This window comes from Sciurus vulgaris (genome assembly GCF_902686455.1).
Source record: "Sciurus vulgaris genome assembly, chromosome: 1".
NCBI classification, from domain to species: domain Eukaryota; kingdom Metazoa; phylum Chordata; class Mammalia; order Rodentia; family Sciuridae; genus Sciurus; species Sciurus vulgaris.
Genome location: NC_136461.1, coordinates 165921094 through 165942616, shown reverse-complemented (window position 1 = coordinate 165942616; position 21523 = coordinate 165921094). Strand labels below are relative to the sequence as shown.

The window sequence follows — 21523 nt, the reverse complement described above, 5'->3', positions numbered from 1 at the left end:
ATCAACAATAGATCAATAATAGTTAAATAGGAACTAACCTGCTGGCCAACCAGAGGGGAGGCAAGGAAGTACGTGATATCTTGTCATGTTGACTGGACTACATGTATTTCAGCATTACTAGTACATGAAAGGCTGGACTGGGGGTATTTGAGGATGGGAGATAGCAAGATACTAAAAATCAGTGGTAAGAGAGGAAGCCAGATGTGCTGGGAGTATTCCTTGAAAGGTTCTCTAACTTTATCTGCAGGTCAAGGTCAGTGTTTTTGACCATCTGCATCAGAATCCTCTAGTGTCTTTGCTGTTCAAAGTGTCGTCTATAGACTAATAGTTTCATGTTAGAACTTACTGGAACATAACATCTCAGGTCCACCCCAGACCTGCTAGATCACAATTTGCTCATTTAAAACGTACTCATTTATTTGAGATGGCATCTTACTATGTTTTCCAGGCTTGTCTCAAACTCCTGGGCTCAAGTGATCCTCCTGTCTCATCTCCCAGGTAGCTGGGACTGTTGGAGTACTGGCTCTCACTACTGCTCCAGGCTACAACTTGCATTTTAATAAGTAATTTGTAGTACATTTAAGTTTGAGAAGTACTGTTCTAGGATATTTGTTGGGAATTAAGTTCACTTATAAGGTGATCTTGATTCTAAATCAGAATCTTGGTGTTAAGGTCCAGGAATCATCATTTTTACAGGTTCCTAGGAGATTATGATATGTAGATTAAATTCGAGACTGTTATGGGCAATAGGAAGTCATGGAATAATTTTGAAAAGGACAGTGATTGTCTTTTTAGAAAGATTACCCTGGATACAATGTGAATGATTTGGGGAATGCTGGTGATACCATCAAGAGATTGCCAGGAGCACTTCCATCACAGGACAAGGACCATGGCCATGCTATGGGGTAAATGGAGAATAGTGGTTTAGAACTTCAGCAGTCTCTCTATACACCCTAAGATGTAGTAAACAGGGAGAGGAGGTCAGAGATGGCTTTGGAATGCAGAACCTGGACTAATGGTTTATTCCAGTTATTGTGCCTCAGGTTTTTCATGTGAATCACAAAATGTGAGCCAGGAAAACATGTTTTGTCCTTAAGTCATGGCATTAGAGAGAAATAAAGATTTGGAACAAATATTGGTTCTTTGGAACTGTTGCCTTTGGGTAACAATCACTTTCTGGCAAAAAAAAAAAAAAAAAAAGACCTACTTTTATTGAGACCTGCATGTGAGTTCCCATTATGGGCCTGGGCTTAACAAAGTCATATTGCACTTAAGGAAATGCATGAGAATCAGTCCTTATCGGTTTAAGTGAAAAAACCTTTAGAAAGTAAAAAGAATCTGGATACTGAATATAATGAAAGAGTAGGGTACAATTTATAAACAGATGTATTAAACAAGTTATCTGTCAGAAAGCAAATTATCTTCTCATGCATATTCAATGAGACATCTTCTGTAGCAAAATGCTAATGAGAGGTTAGTCTCTCCCTTCCTTACTGCACTTAATCAGTGGTGTTGTGTCATCAAATGACAGGTTTTATTTATTTATTTTTTGTTTTTATTCTGCACCTTGATCCTCAATTGTTGAGTTTTCAGGTTTGGCTTGAGAACTACAAATCAGAACCAAAGGACCCAGGGCTGCCACAAAAGTTGCACTGGCAACTGGCTCTTACAAAGCACTTTCAAGAATTTAAATGAATCCCACAGTGCCTTGTTGGAACACCTGAAGTAGTAGACTAGAGAGGAGAGAAAATAACTGAGATGACAGGGAGTTAAAAACCCCAATAATCTGAAAGAGGCATTTGTTAGCAATCCAGAATATGGGTTATTTTGAGGAGGTGCAGATCACTGTCACTCAATGTGCTTTATGATTCAATCACCTAGTGGCACCTGCCAGATAGAACACCAGCTCTAACAGCTTGGAAGAGGACGAACAGTTCTCTGATTTCCCAGCACTCAGTCTCACTGACACAGGATCTCTCAGCACAGCCCAGGCTCTGGAAAAGCAAGCTCATACAGTTGTGCAGTATGACCAGGCATTTCCAGCGCTCCAGTGTGATCAGGGGTTCCCAGCACTATGGCATGATCAGGGGTGTCCAGCACATCACTACTAAAAGGAATATTGCCCATGAAGCTAGTCAGTTTTTATTCTGGGAGTTTCCTATACCATCAGCTTTTATAATCTTATTTACAGACTTCATCTATCCTTCAAAATAATTTAACATTTGGTAGGTAACAACCAACTAGATGAGAAGTCACAATAGTAAATATATTCTACCTTGGCCACAAAATTTTCATGCAGATGATTTCAGATCAAGCACCCTAGCTATGTGAAATTTCTTTGCAAGTATTCTTCAGTCATCTATAAATATCTCAAAAGTCTTAGCTACCAAGTTCAAGATTTGTAAAAGGGTTCAGTCAAAATGAGAAGGGTTGTGAAAATAGTCATCAACTGGGTAGGACTGGGAAAGTAATGATCATACTCTCGATTGTTCAGATTGGAGCTAAAGATGGCATGAATATAAAACCACAGCCTCAATGTTAGAATTCAGACACAATTGTCTAAGTAAAAGCAAGTTGCTTATTGATTGATAGAAGTGAGAGAGCCAGAAGCTGCACTCAGAAAGGACTTTGTAATTTTATGTGAAAAGTGAATAATCTTGGCACTCTATGGACTGAGGGTGGGTGTGCATATTGGAAAAAGTTTAATTAGGAAATTATGCTTTGGGGAATCCAACATACAGAACTACTTGAACAAGTGTGCAAAGATAAGACATATGGGACTATTTACTTCAATACTATTGTTCCAGAGCAGAGTTGGAAATAATCCCAAAATCCATTAAAAGGGGAAAAATTAAGGTAAATGGGATTCTATGTACATTTTTTAATAAAATGAGGTAGAACAGTATGCAATTGTATCCAGCATACAATGTGATTTTGCTGTTGAAAAACAATAATATATACACACATATCAGTGTCAACATATGCATAAAACCATTTGGAAGAATATGTTTAAAGCAGTTAGAACAGATCGAAATGGGGGAAGAGAGACTGATATTTTAATTTATACACCTACATGATTCTGTGTTGTTAAAAATTTTTAAATAGTAATTAAATCTTACTTTCATAATTAAAATCAAAAAGAAATTTTTAAAAAATCAATATTTTAATAGATTTTTATTTCTGGGCCCGTAATTGGGTAAGCTGATGAATTAACAAAAGCTACAAATTAAAAGTCTTAGATACCTGGAATTTTTAATTGGCTTCTAGAAGAAAGTACATGAAACCTCCTTTCTGTGCCAATCAAGCACTCCCGCTCCCACGCGCATGAAGGGAACTTGTGCAGGGTGTGAATCCACATATTTCACTTGCTAGCATTGAAGCATTTGGCTTTGATTAGAATCCAACTTAAATATTTACTTTATATTCACAAAATAATGAGAAATGAAACTACACTCTGGAAATTAAAATGCATATTCTTGAACAGAGAGGGGGAGGATTATAACATGATTGGGAATACAATCACTGGATTTTAAAAATATAGAACAACTCTATTGAATTAAAGCCTCATCTACTAGTTTCTTAACAAGAACTAAGGAGAAAAAATCATAGTCTTCTTCTGTACATACAGGGTAGCTTCCTAGTCAGGTTCTTTATTATGGAAAAAGAAAATTCCAAAAATTTTGTGGATGATCAAGTGAAGATACACTACCATACTTTAAAATTTGTAGTATTTTAAAGGGAAGATAGTTTAATAAAATATTCCTTAATGACAATAGATAGACAAGATAGCAAATAAGGAAGAGATACTAAATGTCCTTATCCTAAAATTCCCTGTAACTATCTGTTTTCTCATCAGCTGGGTCTACCAGGAAAAGTTAAATGGAAAATAAAATGAATTATGTAAATGATTTGAGAAAATGATTACTTTGGTCTGACATATTTTGATATTTGCAGGACAAATGTATCCCATACCTTTGTGTAATGATCTAGAGAATTTTCTCAGTTTTCCACTTTATTTCCCTGGTAGGGGTCTTTTACATATGGAGGAGAGTGAACCCGGACTTGACCTTTATGGTGATTGCTGTTCAACATGAAACTGGTGGCATGGCCCACAGGGCTCTTCTGTCCCCTTGGCACACGTATTGCCATGCATGAAGGGGGTCACTGCCCAACCATGTGTGAACACTTGGCAGGATTTTCCCTGCTGCTGTTTCATAACTAACTAAAGAACTGCTTAAATACCAACGTACCTTGCATAACCCTATCTTGCTTTTTCAGATGGATTCCTCTCCCTGAACCTGGGATGGACACTATATCCTTCCTACAGGGAGCATAGTTTTTTTATGATGATTGGAGTGTGAAAACTTCACGGTTGGTGATAAGGGTCTTGTTTTGTTCAATTATGGTCCCAATATCCTGCATTCCAAACTTCATCCCAGAATCACATCTCTTACCTTTGTTCAAGTACTTTGTTAAAATGGAAGAAAACCACTTCTGAATTATAAAATGCCCTTTTAAAAGGTTTTGATTACCTCTAAAATTATAAAAATCATAAGACTCTGGAAGTACTTGTGATTTCAATTAGAAGTTCCAGAGAAATTCACTTCTAACCACCAAAAAGTTCCAGACTGTCTAAACAATAAGACCAAACATGAACAAAGGTATTATCTTATCCGTTTATCTTAAAAGTGTAAAGCTTCAGACCTTCCAGTATTCAGAGATAAGGCTATTTCATATTGAATACTCTCATAATGCTCCATAGTTGTTCCACAACAAAGAATAAATTTGAGATATATTTACCCTTGCACATTTCTAATCTTTGATTTTTGTTCCCAACTACAAAGATGAAGAAAATAAATGAAGAGGCCATTAAACCAGGCATTTGTAAAGATTCATCTCTCCCATTTGAATCACTTATTTTCTAAGTGACATTTAAAATTCTAGAACAGTTTAGGCAGGTATGGGACAAAGTTATTTTTACCTTTCAAGGAGACAGCTTTGCAAAACAGTAACAAAAGGCTCTGCACAGTATATTGTGAAGAGAATAATGAAGTTGTATTAAACACCAATTTAAAAATATATTCAAACTAGTGGAGACATAGCTCTTGTGAAACTAATGCACCGATTACAATAACAATTCTCCTTCCATGAACAAATTAATGAAGCCCAACTCATTTTGCAGTGAAACGCACACTTGAGAGAAACTCATGGTTACAGAAAAATCCCTTGAGATCTTTGATTTACTTTGCAGAAGAATACCTAATATATAACATTAATTTCAAGGTGTATAGAAATATATCAGATAATTTTTCCCCTTCTAAAACAAGTAATGGGTTTGATTGGTCTAAAAGTAACTTACCACATAGTTCCTCTGTGTCAAGATTGCTGAAAAGATGAAAAGAAAAAAGGTGTTACTACTTTGATAATATTTTTCTTATAAGTTTTCTTTTTTGTGTGATGCTGGGGATTGAATCCAGGGCCTTGCTCTTGATAAACAAGTTCTACCACCAAGCTATACCCTCGGCCTTTCACTTAAATTTTTAACAGTTAAATTACACTCATTCTCAAATCTATATTATTATATTAATCAATAGCATGTATTTAGGATATTGCTCTTTAAGATTTTGCATTGTTTATACATAGTCATAGAAGTTATTAACAATACTATATCAGATCCTATCTTTGAAAAAATAATTCCTGGAATTTATGTTTCTCTCTGTAACATCCTGGCCAGATAATACATAATGGTGAAGAATATAAGCCTTGGGGCCTGAATACCTGAGTTCCAATCCTGCATCTACAATTTACCTTCTCTGTGACTCTGGGTCCTTTACATCTCTGTGTCATAGCTTTTCTGCCCCAAGATAGGGTTAATAATAATATTTCCTATGTTTTAAGTGAGTTAATACATAATAAAGAATTTGAGATTCACTGGCACAAAGTAAGCATTTGATTAATGGTAACTATCATGATTCCTTATCTGACAGAACTTCTAGAATGTCCATACCTAAATGCAGTCTCCGAGATAAATTTCATTCAATTGTATTTCAAGTGATTTCTAACACATAAAGGAGTTACATGTCTCAATATTTATATGTGCATATTAGAAACTTTTTACTGTTATGAAGATAAATGCAAAATTCCAAGATGAAACATTAGCATATATAAAACATTATTATCAGAAGAATCATGCCATTGACCAGGAAAAGGGTGGTATGGGAATGTAAAGATGGTTCAATATTAGTCAATATAACAGACTGCATCGAAATTCCAAAAAGGATAAAAGTCACCATATTAATAAGTGCTAAATTTAATAATTTAGTAATAATTTAATAATACAATAGTAATTCATAATTTTAAAAAAGTTTGAGGGGCTGGGAATGTAGCTCAGTTGGTAGAGTGCTTGCCTCACAAGCACAAGGCCCTGGGTTCAATCTCCAGTACCGCAAAAAAAATAAATAAATAAATAAAAAATAAAAGTTTGAATGGAATAAGAATAGAAATAAACCTCCTGAAGATGCTAAAGTCTATTAAAATTCAAATGCAAAATCAGTTAATTGAATGTCTTTGATTTATACAGTTTCTACACGTCAAAGTTGAATGTAAATAACCTTTATAAACCAGTTCTCCTTTCAATAGCAGTAGGCTTGCTGTACAGAGGGACAGTGGGATGAATATTCCAAACTGGTACTTTAACCAGTTCCACCAATCATATTGCTACATAATTTTAAACTCAAGGTATCATTCTATGTCGCTGAATATTTGATCTTGGATAAATATCTCCATACTTTAGTGAACTTTTTTGTAAAGTAGCATTTGCCACCAAATAGAATATATAAAGTCTTATGCAACAGTTTTGGTGGGTTCCTAGACATTCATTCATGTAATCCACAAACATTTATTGCTGTGTGCTAGGCACTGATCCAACTGCCATCAATATATGAGTTTGCAGTAGATACCAAAACTATATCAGATTGCTACTCTCTAGGAGCTTAAATAAGAGGTAGACTCAGACAATAAATAACTAATTAAATTATAATGAAATAGTTGATATGGGGAAAATGTGGAACAGGCAAAAAGTGTTAGTAATATCTCATAGAGGATAATACATCTGAGCTAAATCTCAAAGGTTACATGTGAATAGAAAAGGCAGGCAAAAAAAAGAACTTTCTGCTTAGAAAAAACAAACACAATTTGCAATAAAAATTAAAAGTGTGCAGAATATGCTATTCAATTCCAAAATACTGAGTGGTTCTTTTGACCAAAAGGTAGGTCATTAATGAGGAAAGTGGGACTAAACAATGAGAGATCTGATGCAATAAATTAAGAAGTTCTCCTTACCTTTTTATCAACTTGCAATCAAAGAAGAATTTTAAGAAGGTGAGTAACATGGTAGGATTTACTCTTTGAAAAGGTCACTGACAGGTGAGCTGAGATTGGACAGAAAGAGTATGAAAAGGAGGCCAGGAGTCCACCTTGCCTTATTACTACAGTCTGGGCCAGTTGTTGAGTGGGACATACAACCCAAGGGGTGTGCAAGATCATCCCTGGGGGTGGGGGTGGGGAAGAAGAGATATTTGAACTTCTGTTTGTATTTATATTTAGTCTTAAACTTCTAAATTCACTTTTGTGTCATTAAAAATGTACAAATACTAGTACAAAGGTGCATTTATATAATTTATTTAAAAAATCAGTATATCTATATTTGCATTATAAGCTAAAAAACAATATATAATAACAGAGCCTGGGAGGGAGGCAGAAAAGAACAGATATGAAGAATTTTGAGGTAAAACCAACAAAACTTGAAAATGTATTGGCTATAGAATTAGACAGCTTAGATATTTTTAATAGTTCTACTGCAAACCTTTTGGTCATTAAAATACATGTTTTGTGATCTTAGTGTTTTTATAGAACTTCAGACTTGAGAAAGACATTAAAGGTCACTTTATTTTTCTATTTTCCTCAGAACGGCTCAATGGTTCATAATGAGAATTATTTTGAATTTTCAAAAGAATGAAGAGCCTCGATCCATTATTGAAAATTAAATTACTTGGATTATAGCATAAAACAGCAGTTCAGAATAATGTGCAAGACAGTAACTCTGCTTGTTTCTCAGGATGACTGTGTCTGTCAAATGTTAGTTTGTGGTCTCAAACACGCCTTCATCCAGCTGTTTTTGTGCTATGTTGTTAGTAGCAGGTAGCAAGACAGTTCTTTTTACAGTGGGCTCACATGAATGAATTCTAGTAGAATTGATTTGGGGTGAATTCTAGTAGAATTGATTTCATATGGAGATATATCTCCTTCCTATGGTAACATGGAATTTCCAAGGAATAGTAAGCCATAGACATACTTAGAGCATATCTGATGACCTGTAGTATTTTACTGTTTTTTATCATGTTTACAGCAAAAACCCATACTATTTTAATAATGCCATTGTATTACATGAATTAGAGAAAGTGTGCTAAATGGAAAGAACAAATGCTAGCTTTATAAGTCATCATGTTCTTACTGAAACAGAACCAGAGGGATGATACTCTGGGAATGAATTCTTTGCTAGATACCAAAGAGAGGTAAAGAACAAAGTTATTCACTGAAGCCTGATAGGCAGTAGTGAAAAAAAAAAAAAAAAAAAAACAAAAGAAAAAGAAAAGAAAAACATAAATGTTCATTAGATGAGTAACTATGTAAACTGTATACCATCATAGAATCATTAAAATGTATCCAAAAAATTGCCTATAGCTTGGAGACATGCTTTTGCTAAAAATTATACAAATTTCAAGCCAGAAATAAATGCTATATATAAGGATAAAAAGTGCATTTTTTAAAGCCCTGGAAGAAAATAAGTAATAATATTAATAGTAAACCACTTTGCTTCTGGATGAGGGACTTTGGCTGGGTTTGTTTTTCAGTTCTCCATAATTTCCTAAATTGTTGTTTTCTTTATTATTAGAAGACTTCATTTATAATGGGGAAAATAAAATAACTTTGTGGTTAAAAATTTTTTAAAAATCAGAAAAAGTAAGAGGTGTTAAGGATAATAGGTAAGGTTCATAGTGATTCTGTTCAGATTACTTAATTTCTGATGAATCTATCTAATATAAACTGCATTAAATCTATCAGTTGAACCTGGTGCTCAACACACACAATTCAACACCATTCATTTACAACACTTCGAGGTAGTGGAAGTTGTTTTGACTTGACTTTTCTGTGCTGGGCACTCTAAATTGTGAAGAAACCAAGTTCCTATCTTAAGAACTGTGTTTGCTACTCAGTAAAAGAGAAAATATTGGAGACAGGCAATCTAATTTCTGTTGGGAATTCAGAATCTCTGCTCTCAAAACAGTTTCATACTGAGGCCAACTTTCTTAGTTATCTTTCTGACATATTTTCCTACACACTTAGCTGGCTTTACCCTTCCAACTTATTATAAATAAGAAAAAAGAATTGTGGCTTTCTTACTCAAAACCCACCATTTTATACTCCTCCTTTGCTGCTTCTTTTTTTAGTTTTCCCTTTTCAAATTGAGATTTCCATACACGGTGGATCTTAGCTGAAATCTTTAAATTCCGAATCCTAGCTCATGTTATACTGAGCTCCCTGATGTCACTCACCAGTCTGAAAATTACCAGTGCAAAAGAATTTCTTGTTTTCAGTTGGCAAAGTAGTTTGCTAAGCACTACTAGACTTAGTAATAGACTGAAGGAGTTAATTTTGGTCTATAAAGATATTTATTTCTCAACAGTATTTGAGACAAGAAGAATCTGACTCAGTGAGCAACATGCTTGGATATTCTGATGAAGTACTATAGTGCTGCATACATTGGTTCACTGGCAAACTAGCAGACTGTAAGCAACAAATATGCTCAGCCATCATTGTGTTCTTCATTTTACAAAGTCACATCATGATCTCTCAATTCACTAAGAATGATCTGAGTGTGTGTGTGCGCACGCGCGCGCACGCACACACACACACACACACAGATTTTTTTTTTTAATCATCAGGGCAAATGTCTTGAGGTAGCTCCAGTTTTCCAAACAAAATAGTAATGAAAATCAACAAAAGCAAAGTTGGGAGATTAGAAGATACTTGACCTTGAAAATATTTTTGACTGACATTTAACTCTATGAATTATATTTCCAGTTGGTTACACAAGAATTTGGTTATAGGAAAAGGACAGGGTGGATTGTGGGAAAGGCTAAGACATGGGATTAAATGTGCCTCTTGCAATAGATAGATGCTGCAGATAGCATCTAAACTGAGTTGAGCTCTATGAGCTGGAAGACTTTAACCCAAAGGAATGTGGTGACATAACAGATAAGGGCCAAAGGGATTTGAGGAACAGATGTGATTCACACAACCCAACAGGCAGGAGCCAAATGTTTTAGTTACCAGAAATCCGAGCTTGCAGTAGCATAGTAAGGTGCAGCATGAACACAGGCCTTGTGTCTTGAGGGATGGGGATCCTACATGCGTTGTCAGATAGGGGTTTGGACTGCTCAGTGATCCCAGAAAACCAGAGCCAGGGCAGAAGTTGAGATTAATTTTTATAATGAAGACAAGTCTTCAGTTCCAGATACAAGATGATATATAAGGCCATACTGTTGACATAGTGTGACTTGATACTGGGCCCCAGAATACAAGTAATACCTGGTGACAGCTTTTTAAATACCTTCTGTGAAGACCATACTCATTCTTAGAATGCAGAGTGGGTGAGAGACTGTAATCCATAGGTCAAATGACCTAAGTGTATGGAGATGAGGGCTATAGAGACTTGCATCAGACAGCTCTGGGCAACCAGTTAGTTTGAAGTGTGGACTATGGAGTAGGAGTTCAGACTACAGGAGGTACTATAAGCAAGAACTTCTCTAATACTGAAGCCAGTTAAGGTCAGGCTATTTTTCACACATAAACAGAGGCTCATACATGAGAGACAAAATGGAATTAGAAAAACATATTTGTCTTAAGCTAGAAGTAATTCATTTTCTCATCCAGGATATATTAATCAAACATTTTCTATACACATTGTAGTGAGTTGACTGATTTCTCCCATAAAGACTTATTCAGTCCTAAATCTGGTACCTGCAGATGTGATCTTATTAGATAACAAGGTCTTTATAAATATAGCCAAGTTAAGATAAGGTCTGTTTATAAGAGAAAGGAGAGATTTGGATACAGAGACACAGAGAGAAGGCCATGTGAAGAGGGAGATAGAGATTGGAATTATGCAGCCACGTGCCAAGGTACACCAAGGATTGCTAGCTACCGCCTGAAGCTGGAAGAGGCATGGGAAGATTCTGCTTTGGAGACTTCAGGGGAGCATGGTCCTGCCAAAACTTCTTTGTTGGGCTTCCAGCCTTCAGAACTATGAGAGAATAAATTCTTGTTGTTTTAAGATGCTCAGTTTGTGGTACTTTGTCACAGCAGCCCTGGGAAACTAGGAAAAGCATGGTCCTATGTGCTGTGCAGTTCAAACAGCTATACTTAGGGAGTGGCATCACCTTTTGGCTTGTGCATCACTTTGCTGTCCTTTCAGGACTCTGTGAACTAAAGAGCTAGTTCAGAAATTGTAAGTTACTATGCTGCATTAGATCAACTGACATTTGGTAATTCAAAATGAAAACTTTGGTATATCCTACAGGGTTCATTATGGGGAAAAAAAGAAAAACACATAAAAATTCATAGTTAGGGGCTGGGGAGATAGCTTAGTTGGTAGAGTGCTTGCTTTGTGAGCATAAGGCCCTGGGTTCGATCCCCAGCACCGCCCCCCCCAAAAAAAAATTCATAGTTAAATGCAACTAACATGCATGGACAATGCTAGATATGGTGTTGAGAATTTTACACGATATGCCTCAGTTTCTGCAAGGACTCTAAGACTTAGATATCATTAATCCTATTGTATAAGGTGGGGGGACTAGGCCTTAGGTCTAAAATAAATTGTCTGAGGTCACCCATCTAATGAGGAGTGGGTCTAAGATTCTAAACCAAGTATGTCTGACTTAAGAATTCTCTTATTTACTCATAAAGAACTGGGACTCAATGATAGATATTTGGAGTCAGTGGCACATGGGGGTCCTTGAGCCACAGGAATAGTTAAGCAACATAAATTGATTCAAGTGAGGACCACGGGGGGGGGGGATCATGGAAGAACCTACCATTAGACTCCTTATGCAAGTCTCCATCTCACATCTCCATCATCATTACTAAAATGAAGATAGTGAAGTCACTCTGTCCCCACCGACTCCAAGTTACACCAGGGCAGGGACTAGATCTCACTCACTGGATATACAAGTATTGAACAGAGCAACTGGCACCAGGCAGGAACCTGGCTGATGCTTTTGGAATTGAATCAATTACTTCAGACACTGGTAGAGGAAGAGGAACTGCAAAAGAACTTCAAGAGGATGGTCAGAGGACTGGAGTCTCAAAAGTCCAGGAGGAGAGCATTCTAAGACCTCTAAGTATTGAAGAAAATGCCTGGTAAGGACTGGAGAAGAACTACTGCAATTTACATTTAGTACTTTTGGCAATTTTTGACACAATAGTTTCAATCCTTTCCTGAAATGTTGAGCCTTGGCAATGCAGGCAGAGCCTAACAATGACTCTGAGAAACAAGGAATGAAGTGCAGGCCATATGGCCCATCTCGTAGAGTGCCTGCCTCTCATGCTGGAGGCCTGGGTTCGAGAATCCAGCACTCTGGGATTGTGGGAATAACAAACAAACCAAAACAAGGCATGAGAGCAAGTAAATGAGGCATGACTACGGAGACAGAGGGAGGCGGGTTCAACTGAAGGAAGAAAGTCAATCATATTTATAGGTCTGAACCAAAAGGCTCAGAGGAGAGAAGGTAACTTTTGGAGAGGCCACAGCAGAGAGATGGGACACCATTGCCAGACTCCACCTCTTAACATTATCCCTTCACACTATGTCTCCATGCAAAAACAGCATCCCTTCCTTAGAAATGAAACACAATCTGCAAAGAATATCTGCTGCACCATAAGTGGAAGCTTAAATCTATTATAATTATACACTCTTGTTAACAGCAGTAAGTTCAATAATTATATACACAATAATATACTCTGTAACTCCTCCATTTGGCTCTTTGGAGATCTTAATTACATTCAGCAGAGGAACAAAAACTGTTTATGCAAAAGGTCAGTCTCCAAGTGACCATAAAATATTTGACCTTACTCTCTCTTAAGTCAGGCATGAAGCCTAACATAAACATGTGGCTTTCGTGGAAATTTTTCTAAGGTCTCATGTTAAAGTCCTTCTGCATCTTTTCCCTTAGAGCTTATTTTCAACATTGCATCAGTTACGAATTGATGATAATCTTTTTATCTTTAGTCCTGTCTTTTCATTCCAACTCCTGTCTTTTTTTTTTTTTTTTTTTTTTTTTTAATTTGGACATTCTGCCATTAGTTATACCAGTGCTTCTCAAACTTTGTGTACATAAAAGCATTGTGGAGGGCTTGTTGAAATACAGGTTCCTGAGCCCCATGCCCAGAGATTCACCACTGTGAAATTTCTCTCAAGCTTCCAATGCTGCTGTTGCTGGTGATTCCAGGACCACAATTTGAATGGCAGTAGTTGACACTTCAATAGTTTATTGGAGTTCAGCATCTTTCTTCTTGGTCCAAGTTTGATTGACAGTTTCTATAATCCCAGCATCATGAAACACTAGCAGCACCTGTGAGATCACACTACCCCTGCCTCATTTGAACCAACTCACTCATGGCATATAAAAGAGAATCTTCCCTAATTATTTCAAGTGTTTACAAATAGATGATTCAGGAGCCTACCTTGAGAAGATGCAAATAAAAAGTCAAGGTGCAATTTTATCCAAGGCTCTGGCTTTGAACAGATTTCTAAATATAAAGTTAAAAATTGCATCTTGAATGTTATGTTAGTTATAAAAGTTGGACATGGCACCAGTATAACGGTCTAACATTTAAAGATATTCTTTTGCAATGGTATGTCATATTCAGAAAATAAAAGAAGTAGTCTGAATTTACAGTTATACATTAAGGTAATTCTGGAGAGAGGGCAAGGAGAAATAAAAATAAAAATATACCAGATACTGTTTTCAATAAAATATGCTGTATAATTGCTGATGCATGAAACAACTGACAAGGAGTTGCTGCAGCTTAGCATTGTATTCTGAATTCTTTGAGAATCTTGCAGTTCTAGTTGGCTATTTGATATCTGCTGCCTTTCAGAAGTGAAAAAGCCCATCCAGGAGTTGATGCTCTCAGAGGACAATATGACTTTCCATGCACCCTCCACTTCTTTTTTCTGTTTTCTCTCTTTAGTTCTCTGCTGCTCAACACCTCCATTCTCAACCAAATCAGAGCTTCCAGGAGTTTCATTTCCTTTTTCTTTTTTTCTGATTGACTTTCTCCTTATTTCTTCCACCTTCTGCCTCTCCTCACACTTTGCACTAGGTAGAGCTTCCCTTCTGCCCCCACATGGTAGTGGAACAAAACAGAAAAATTCTGAGAGAGAAACCAAGAGAGAGGATAAGAGAAGGATGATTGGATAAGAATGATGGCCCCAAATCCACAGAATCCCCGTGACAAGATTCACACCAGAAGTCTTCAGTTACACAAGTCAGTGTCATTTCTCCCTCCCCACCCCACCCCCACAACTTCCTCTCTCTATTTCTCTCTTCTCTCTTGCTTAAGATGGTTTGAGTTGAGTTTCTGTCTCATGTGACTGGAAGAAGTCTGAAGTAAACAGAGAATTCATAACCAATGAGAGCACTACCAAAGGGCAACTTAATCTTCCCTTCACATGGGACACGTGCTTTTGCTCCACTCAGCTGCATCTGTTCCTGGGTATTTAAGTTCCTCCCTCTCTCTCTTCCTTTTCTCCTCTCTCACTTTTCCCCTTCCTTTCTCCTTTTCTGCACCCAAGAATTCTTTATCTAGCTCTTTCCCCTGAAATTCTTCTGGAATCTCACAAATCTCTAGAGTGGAACTTCTCACCCTCTTGTGAAGGACGAGAGTTTTGCATGTCCAATTCCCAACAAACTGATATTCTTATAAGACACTATCAAAATGAATGCCGAGCTCACGTGCTTGGATATCACAGCCATATCAAAATGCTATAATGGTCTCAGCATTCTCAGGTTTTCTGCTTATCTCCAGGTAGATAAGTAAGTTCGTGCGTGGACTTCCACCAGCCTGTGGACCACATTTTGAATAGCACTCATGTAGGCAGCAGCTACAGTTCAAGTGGGTTTTAATACTTTTATTTTGAATTTCAGAACTTATTTCTAAGAAGTGTGTTTCGCACCTATACAACGTAGAATAAAAACTTGCTTCTACTTCTGGTTCTTCCATGAATAAAGTGTCTCCATTTTCTAATCTCCTAAAATAACTAGATATTTGGGAAACCCAACTTTAATAAAAAAACAGTCTATGACTCTAGGTCTTAAAGATTTAGCAAATAATTTCAAGAAAGTATTAAGCATGTTAATAATCCATCTCATCTATTATTTAGTGGAACTTTTATATAAAATGTCTTGGCATCATATAAAATTGTTTCACTAATACATGGTTCCACAAAATGGGTGGGTCTAATAATTAATTCTTGGAAAACTCATGCTCACAGTTTTGTAAATATAAAAAAATGTATCAGAAAATTGTGCCAATTTAGAAAGCTTGATATTACTAGGAATGTTCAAATTTTCTTAAAAATGAAAAGAATTCAGAAAAATAAAAAGATGGAGAATAGGAAAAATGATGGGTTTGGAGTCTCTTTATAGCTTTCTTTTTGTGTGATAAAATTGTTATGCATAAATTCTGAATCTTGCATGTCTCATAAAATGCTTGATCTTTTTTTCTATTAATATTTCTAAAATCCAATTTGTGGACTTATTTCAAACATCAGTTGCCATTTGAGAATTCAATCTTTGTCATCAGACAGACAGAATAAGAAAGGCAAGTAGAAACATTCTAGAAAATTATTCAATACAGTTCAGAAAGACAGTGTTGGGAGAAAAATGAATTCCTCCTTCCTTCTGTCTCTGAAAATCAGTATCATGGTTTTACCAAAATCCATTCAAGTATTTGAGATGGACATGAGGGGATAGAAATTTCTAGAATTTACATATATTAATGTTATTGAAAAGAAAAGTGTTACAAACTTAAGCACTAATTTAAGTTAAAAATAGAAAATGCTAACTAGAAGTGAATAGGAGGGAATTTTGTGAAACCAAGATACCTCATATTTGGATACTCTGTATTTTGTATGTGAATTGAAGGAAGGGGTTAAGGAAAATACTTTACAAAAACATTGCAGACTTGGCATACACTTTATATCTCTAATGTTCAATAGAACTCTTTCCATTCTACTTATTAATTTATCCACTTAAAATATAGTTAAATAGTGATTTTATATTTTACAAATTCAGTCCCAATGAAAAACCATATAAATTCAAACATAAGTAAATACAAACCTCTGTATATATATGCTGAACAATATATTCCTTTAACAGCCTGCATACCCCTCTTCAGAACCAGTAAGTGGAAACTGACTCATTGGTTTGACTCATAAAATGCCTCACACTACTAAAAAATTTAAAACTAATTTTACAAGTTTATTTCAAACATCACTGTCATCATTGAGAATTCTGTATTTGTCATCTATATAGAATATCTATTTGTTAGAACAGGTAATAAATGTACAAGGATTCAGGTGCAGTGGTGACCCAGGAGGCTGAGGCAGGAGGATTGCTAAGTTCAAGGCCAGTCTCCCCAACTTAGTAAAACCCTATCTCAAAAAAATGTTTTAAAAAGTTTAACTTAAAATGACTAGGGATAGTGGTAAAGCATTTTTGGGTTCAATCCTCAGGACCAAAAACAAACAAACAAACAAACAAACCAGCATAACTATTCAAAAGTCACCTCCAGTGAAGTCTGTTTCCCTCTCACTTTCTGTATCCAAATGGGGTAGCTCTTATTCCAAGGGACACTTAGCTAATTATGCCTCAGCAAACTAAAGGGGTTCTTAGTTCTTTGTCATGTTATGGTCCTTCCTTTACCTGTAACCATACAGAATCAGCTACCTGTAATCAGGAGAGGATGACGTGGCAAGGTGTATGCCATTCTGTTCCTAAGTGATAATTTATACAAATGACAAAAGAGGAAGAGAGTAAAGGCCTGAGATGCTCTTTAGTCTTTATATCTTGTCCTATGTCAGGGAAATTTTTTTATTCCTGCTTCTTTCCAAAAAGCTCCAACAGAACAGGGAAAGATGGAATTGCTTGTTCTCTCTGCCAGTCACACTGGGTCACATTGGAGAAGGGAAGTTCCTGTTTTCAGTGTGTGCTCCTGGATGAACCTGCCCGTGGCAGTGCCTTCTAACATGGGCTAGCAGGACATTGTGGGGAGTGTCCTCAATTCTTCTTGGACAGTTACAACTAAGTCCTCGTATCACAAAAATCTGAGGATCCAGTGAGGTGACATCTGACTAGTACTGAATGTGAGCTTATAGAAATTAAAGGGATTTATAGAACCATCTTTTGATCAACTGTTGGTATCTTCTTTGCTAAAATTTTCACCCAGTCTTAAAAAAGCAACCCATTGAGAATATCTTTGCCACTCATACTTCAGATAAAGCACTAATTTCCAGAATATATAAAGAACTCAAAAAACTCTACACCAAGAATACAAATAACCCAATCAACAAATGGGCTAAGGATATGAACAGACGCTTCACAGAAGAAGATGTACAAGTAATCAACAAACATATGAAAAAATGTTCATCATCTTTAGTAATAAGAGAAAAGCAAATCAAAACCACACTAAGATTCCATCTCACCCCAATTAGAATGGCAGTTATCAAGAATACAAGCAACAATAGGTGTTGGAGAGGATGTGGGAAAAAAGGTACCCTCATACATTGCTGGTGGGACTGCAAATTAGTGCAGCCACTCTGGAAAGCAGTGTGGAGATTCCTTAGAAAACTTGGGATGGAACCACCATTTGACCCAGCTATCCTACTTCTTGGCCTATACCCAAAGGACTTAAAATCAGCATACTACAGAGATACAGCCACATCAGTGTTCATAGCTGCTCAATTCACAATAGCCAGACTATGGAACCAAACTAGATGTCCTTCAATTGATGAATGGATAAAGAAACTGTGGTATATATATATACAATGGAATATTACTCAGCTATAAAGAATGATAAAATTATGGCATTTGCAGGCAAATGGATGAAATTGGAGAATATCATGCTAAGTGAGATAAGCCAATCTCAAAAATCCAAAAGACGAATGATCTCACTGATAAGCGGATGATGACACATAATGGGGGGTGGGAAGGGGCAAGAATGGAGGAAGGAGGGACTGTATAGAGGGAAAAGAGGGGTGGGAAGGGTGGGGGGGGAAGGAAAAAATAACAGAATGAATCAAACATCATTACCCAATGTAAATGTATGATTACGCATGTAAATGTATGATTACTCCATGTGCAAACAGAAACAACATGTTTCTCATTTGTTTACAATAAAAATAAATTTAAAAAAAAGCAACCTATTAATTAGTGTGTAGCCTGAAAGGAAGAAAAAAAATTCATTCCTGACATTTAATAAAAAGCTTTCCGAGGATCCCCAGGGCAAGAATTCTCTCACACTACACAGAAACCAGTGGGCATCTTTCTAGCTCCATAGTGGCTTCTGCTACTCTCTGGACCAGGGAAAGCCCCTTCTTTTCTTCCTTAATTCTATTGCTCTTTCTCCCACCCTCCCTTCCTCTCATCTTCACACTGGGCCCTTTCCATGACTGTGTATGTTCCATCTTCTTCATGATGCTGTTCCTGTCCACTCAATCCCTGTTTGACTCTCACTGTTCCTGAACCCGAGCTGGATTCTTAGCCTTTTCTGTATCAGGGACCTTATCGAGACTCTGATGAAAGCTGTGGATCATCTTCCCATTCATTTATCCATGTATTGACCCAGTAATTATGCACAAAAACTACTATGGTAGTTTGAGGGCCTCTTAACTTAGTCTTGAAACCCTAGGTTCTACAGGTTTCTCTCCACATCAGTCATCTTGGTACTGCCTTGTATTGTTATTTAGCTGATGAAGGTAATCTATGTGTTTGTTTATCTCTAGGCTAGATCAATGAATTCTTAAACACATGGATAATAAATTTCTTAACTTACTGACATTGTTCTTCATGTTCTAAAAATATCTCTTAAATAGTGGCGTCTCCCAGAAGTTTGGAATGTGCCAGGAATGGCAATAGATCATGCAGCAATTCTCAACACAGGCTGCCCAAGAATCACATAGAAAATTTTAAAGGCCCTTATGCCAGTCCTCATCCACAGAATTTTCACTTAATTGGTCCTGGGTACAGCATTGGCCTATATATATATTTAAGCTCCCATGTGATTTTCATACATAGGTAATGCTGGGAACCGCTGTGGGTGGTTGACAGTGAAATCTTCTGTCAGACTTAAGAAGTTTGACTCTTGGCTCTTCTTACACGGTCTTAGTCAAGTAAATTAATTGCTGGGAGGGTTGGTTTCCCCGTCTTTTTAGTGAAAATAATGGTCATTTTAATCTTGAAAGTTGTTGAGAAGATTTAAAGAAGATAAATCTTGAAACATTTTGATAGTATCAGGCAAAGAGTAAGTGCTTGATAAGTATTAGCTGCTACTTTAAAATAACAAACATCGACTTGAACAAACAGTATAATACACACATCACAGTCCAGGCCTCAGTGCTGTGCCCTCTCAGAGACACACAGGAGACTTCCGTGTAATTATCGGTCACCTCCTACTGATGGACATTATGTCAAGGGAGTTTTCTCCATGTTTTTGTGCTATAGCCCATCTACATCAGGTGATCCTATTTCAATAGAAACAGCAGAGAAATCCTCAGCTGAAATGAGTGGAGGAAGCTTGGGCAAGGGTAACCCACACAGAAAAGGTCTTTGAAATTCATATCCCTGACTGATAGTCCCACCAACTTGGCCAGGTGTCCTGTAGGGCACATGCAGCATTTGGCCTTCACAACACTCTCAGAGTTCTTGTTTAAGAGTTCTTCTGTGGAAGTTTTAGGGGAGATTTTCTTGAGGATATTTTTGTACAATAATATTCCATGTATAACTATGTTTTTCTAAGTTTCAAATAGTATTATCTTCATTTCAGGATTATTGCAAATCTAAAAATGAAAAGAAATGATGCATCAAAGATATGTTTTAGCATTAGAAAAAAATGCAAACTGTTTCAATTGGATAGATAATATTCACTTCCCAAAGTCATTCTATAAAGAAGAAAATGAATAGATGAAGCTAAGTATGAATTTTAATCTCATGTCCCCTCCCACAAAAGGCCCCCAAAAACAAATACTCTAAGAAGTACCAGAGAGTTGCTATTAATAATAGAATATGGATTAGGGAAATGGCTCAATCAATCTCAATCTTAGTTTGCTCAGTCAAGTTTAGGGTGGGTGGGAAAAGAAAGTCCTCAAAACATGGTACTTTGTTCTTTCTAATGTTTCACTTATTTCTGATACAACTAATGTGTGGACAACATTATAAGGGGAAAATATAAATGTTGAAGCTACAAAGTCCCAGTTCCATTCCTGATCCATCCTTTACAAGTTAGGCGACCTTGGGCAAATTACTGAGCTTTCCAGCATCCTGACAGGTGGTGGTAAACTCAAAGGAGGGAATAGCACAAAATGTTTAGAACAGTGTTTTTCACAAACTACCATTGGCAGATGGTAGTTTACACCCTTCCTGAGGAATGTTTGTGAAAAACGAAGCCAAGTATTTCCCCAAAGTGAATGATTATGAGGGTATGAGGGAGAGACTTTGACAGATGCATTTCTCCAAAAATGACACACATCCTCAAAATAAATCTTAAAACAACTATGAAAGCAGATTAATTCATCTGAGTTCATTTTAGTGAAGGGGACACTGAATTAAAGAAATAAAATAAAAATGTGATCAGCAGTGAGGGAGGGATAAATAGGCAGGGCACAGAGGATTTATCAGGGCAGTGAAACTATTCTGTGTGATATAATGGTGGATACAGGTTATTATAAATTTGTCCAAATCCAAAAAATGTACAACACCTAGAGTCATCCCCAATGTAATGGGGATGCTATACCTATGTGGGGAAAGGAGGTACATTATAAATTTCAGTACCTTCCGCTCAATTTTCCCACAAACCCAAAATGCTCTAAAATTAAGGTCTATTAAAAATGGTAATAAAAGAACACTCCCCGCTTTTCAATACTCACATAATACTTCTTAAAAAAAAAGGTACGTGAGTTTTTCTCACATTAAGTAATTCTGCAACTCTCTGGACAAAACTGGGTGTTGTGCAATTCATCTATGATCCTAATTACCAGGAGTTAGCCCCACAGGCTAAGGGCTCACTCTCACAAGACTGGCCCCCATGTCAGTCAATTGCAAGTGGTGGGTTCCCAGGTTTTCCCACAATTTCTGACTACCTTGCTACCACTCAGAGGTTCTCAAAACTCTCTTCAGATTTGATA

The 21523-nt window shown here is 36.7% G+C and overlaps 1 protein-coding gene across 1 annotated transcript in view; it reads right to left on the bottom strand.

Moving 5' to 3' along the window:
* The window catches only part of NECAB1 (N-terminal EF-hand calcium binding protein 1), a 147239-nt gene that overhangs the window by 77182 nt on the left and 48534 nt on the right, over window positions 1-21523 (bottom strand). The window contains exon 4 of the mRNA XM_079143806.1: window positions 5360-5385. Coding sequence (XP_078999932.1) covers window positions 5360-5385 — 26 coding nt within the window. The remainder of the gene's footprint in view (window positions 1-5359; window positions 5386-21523) is intronic.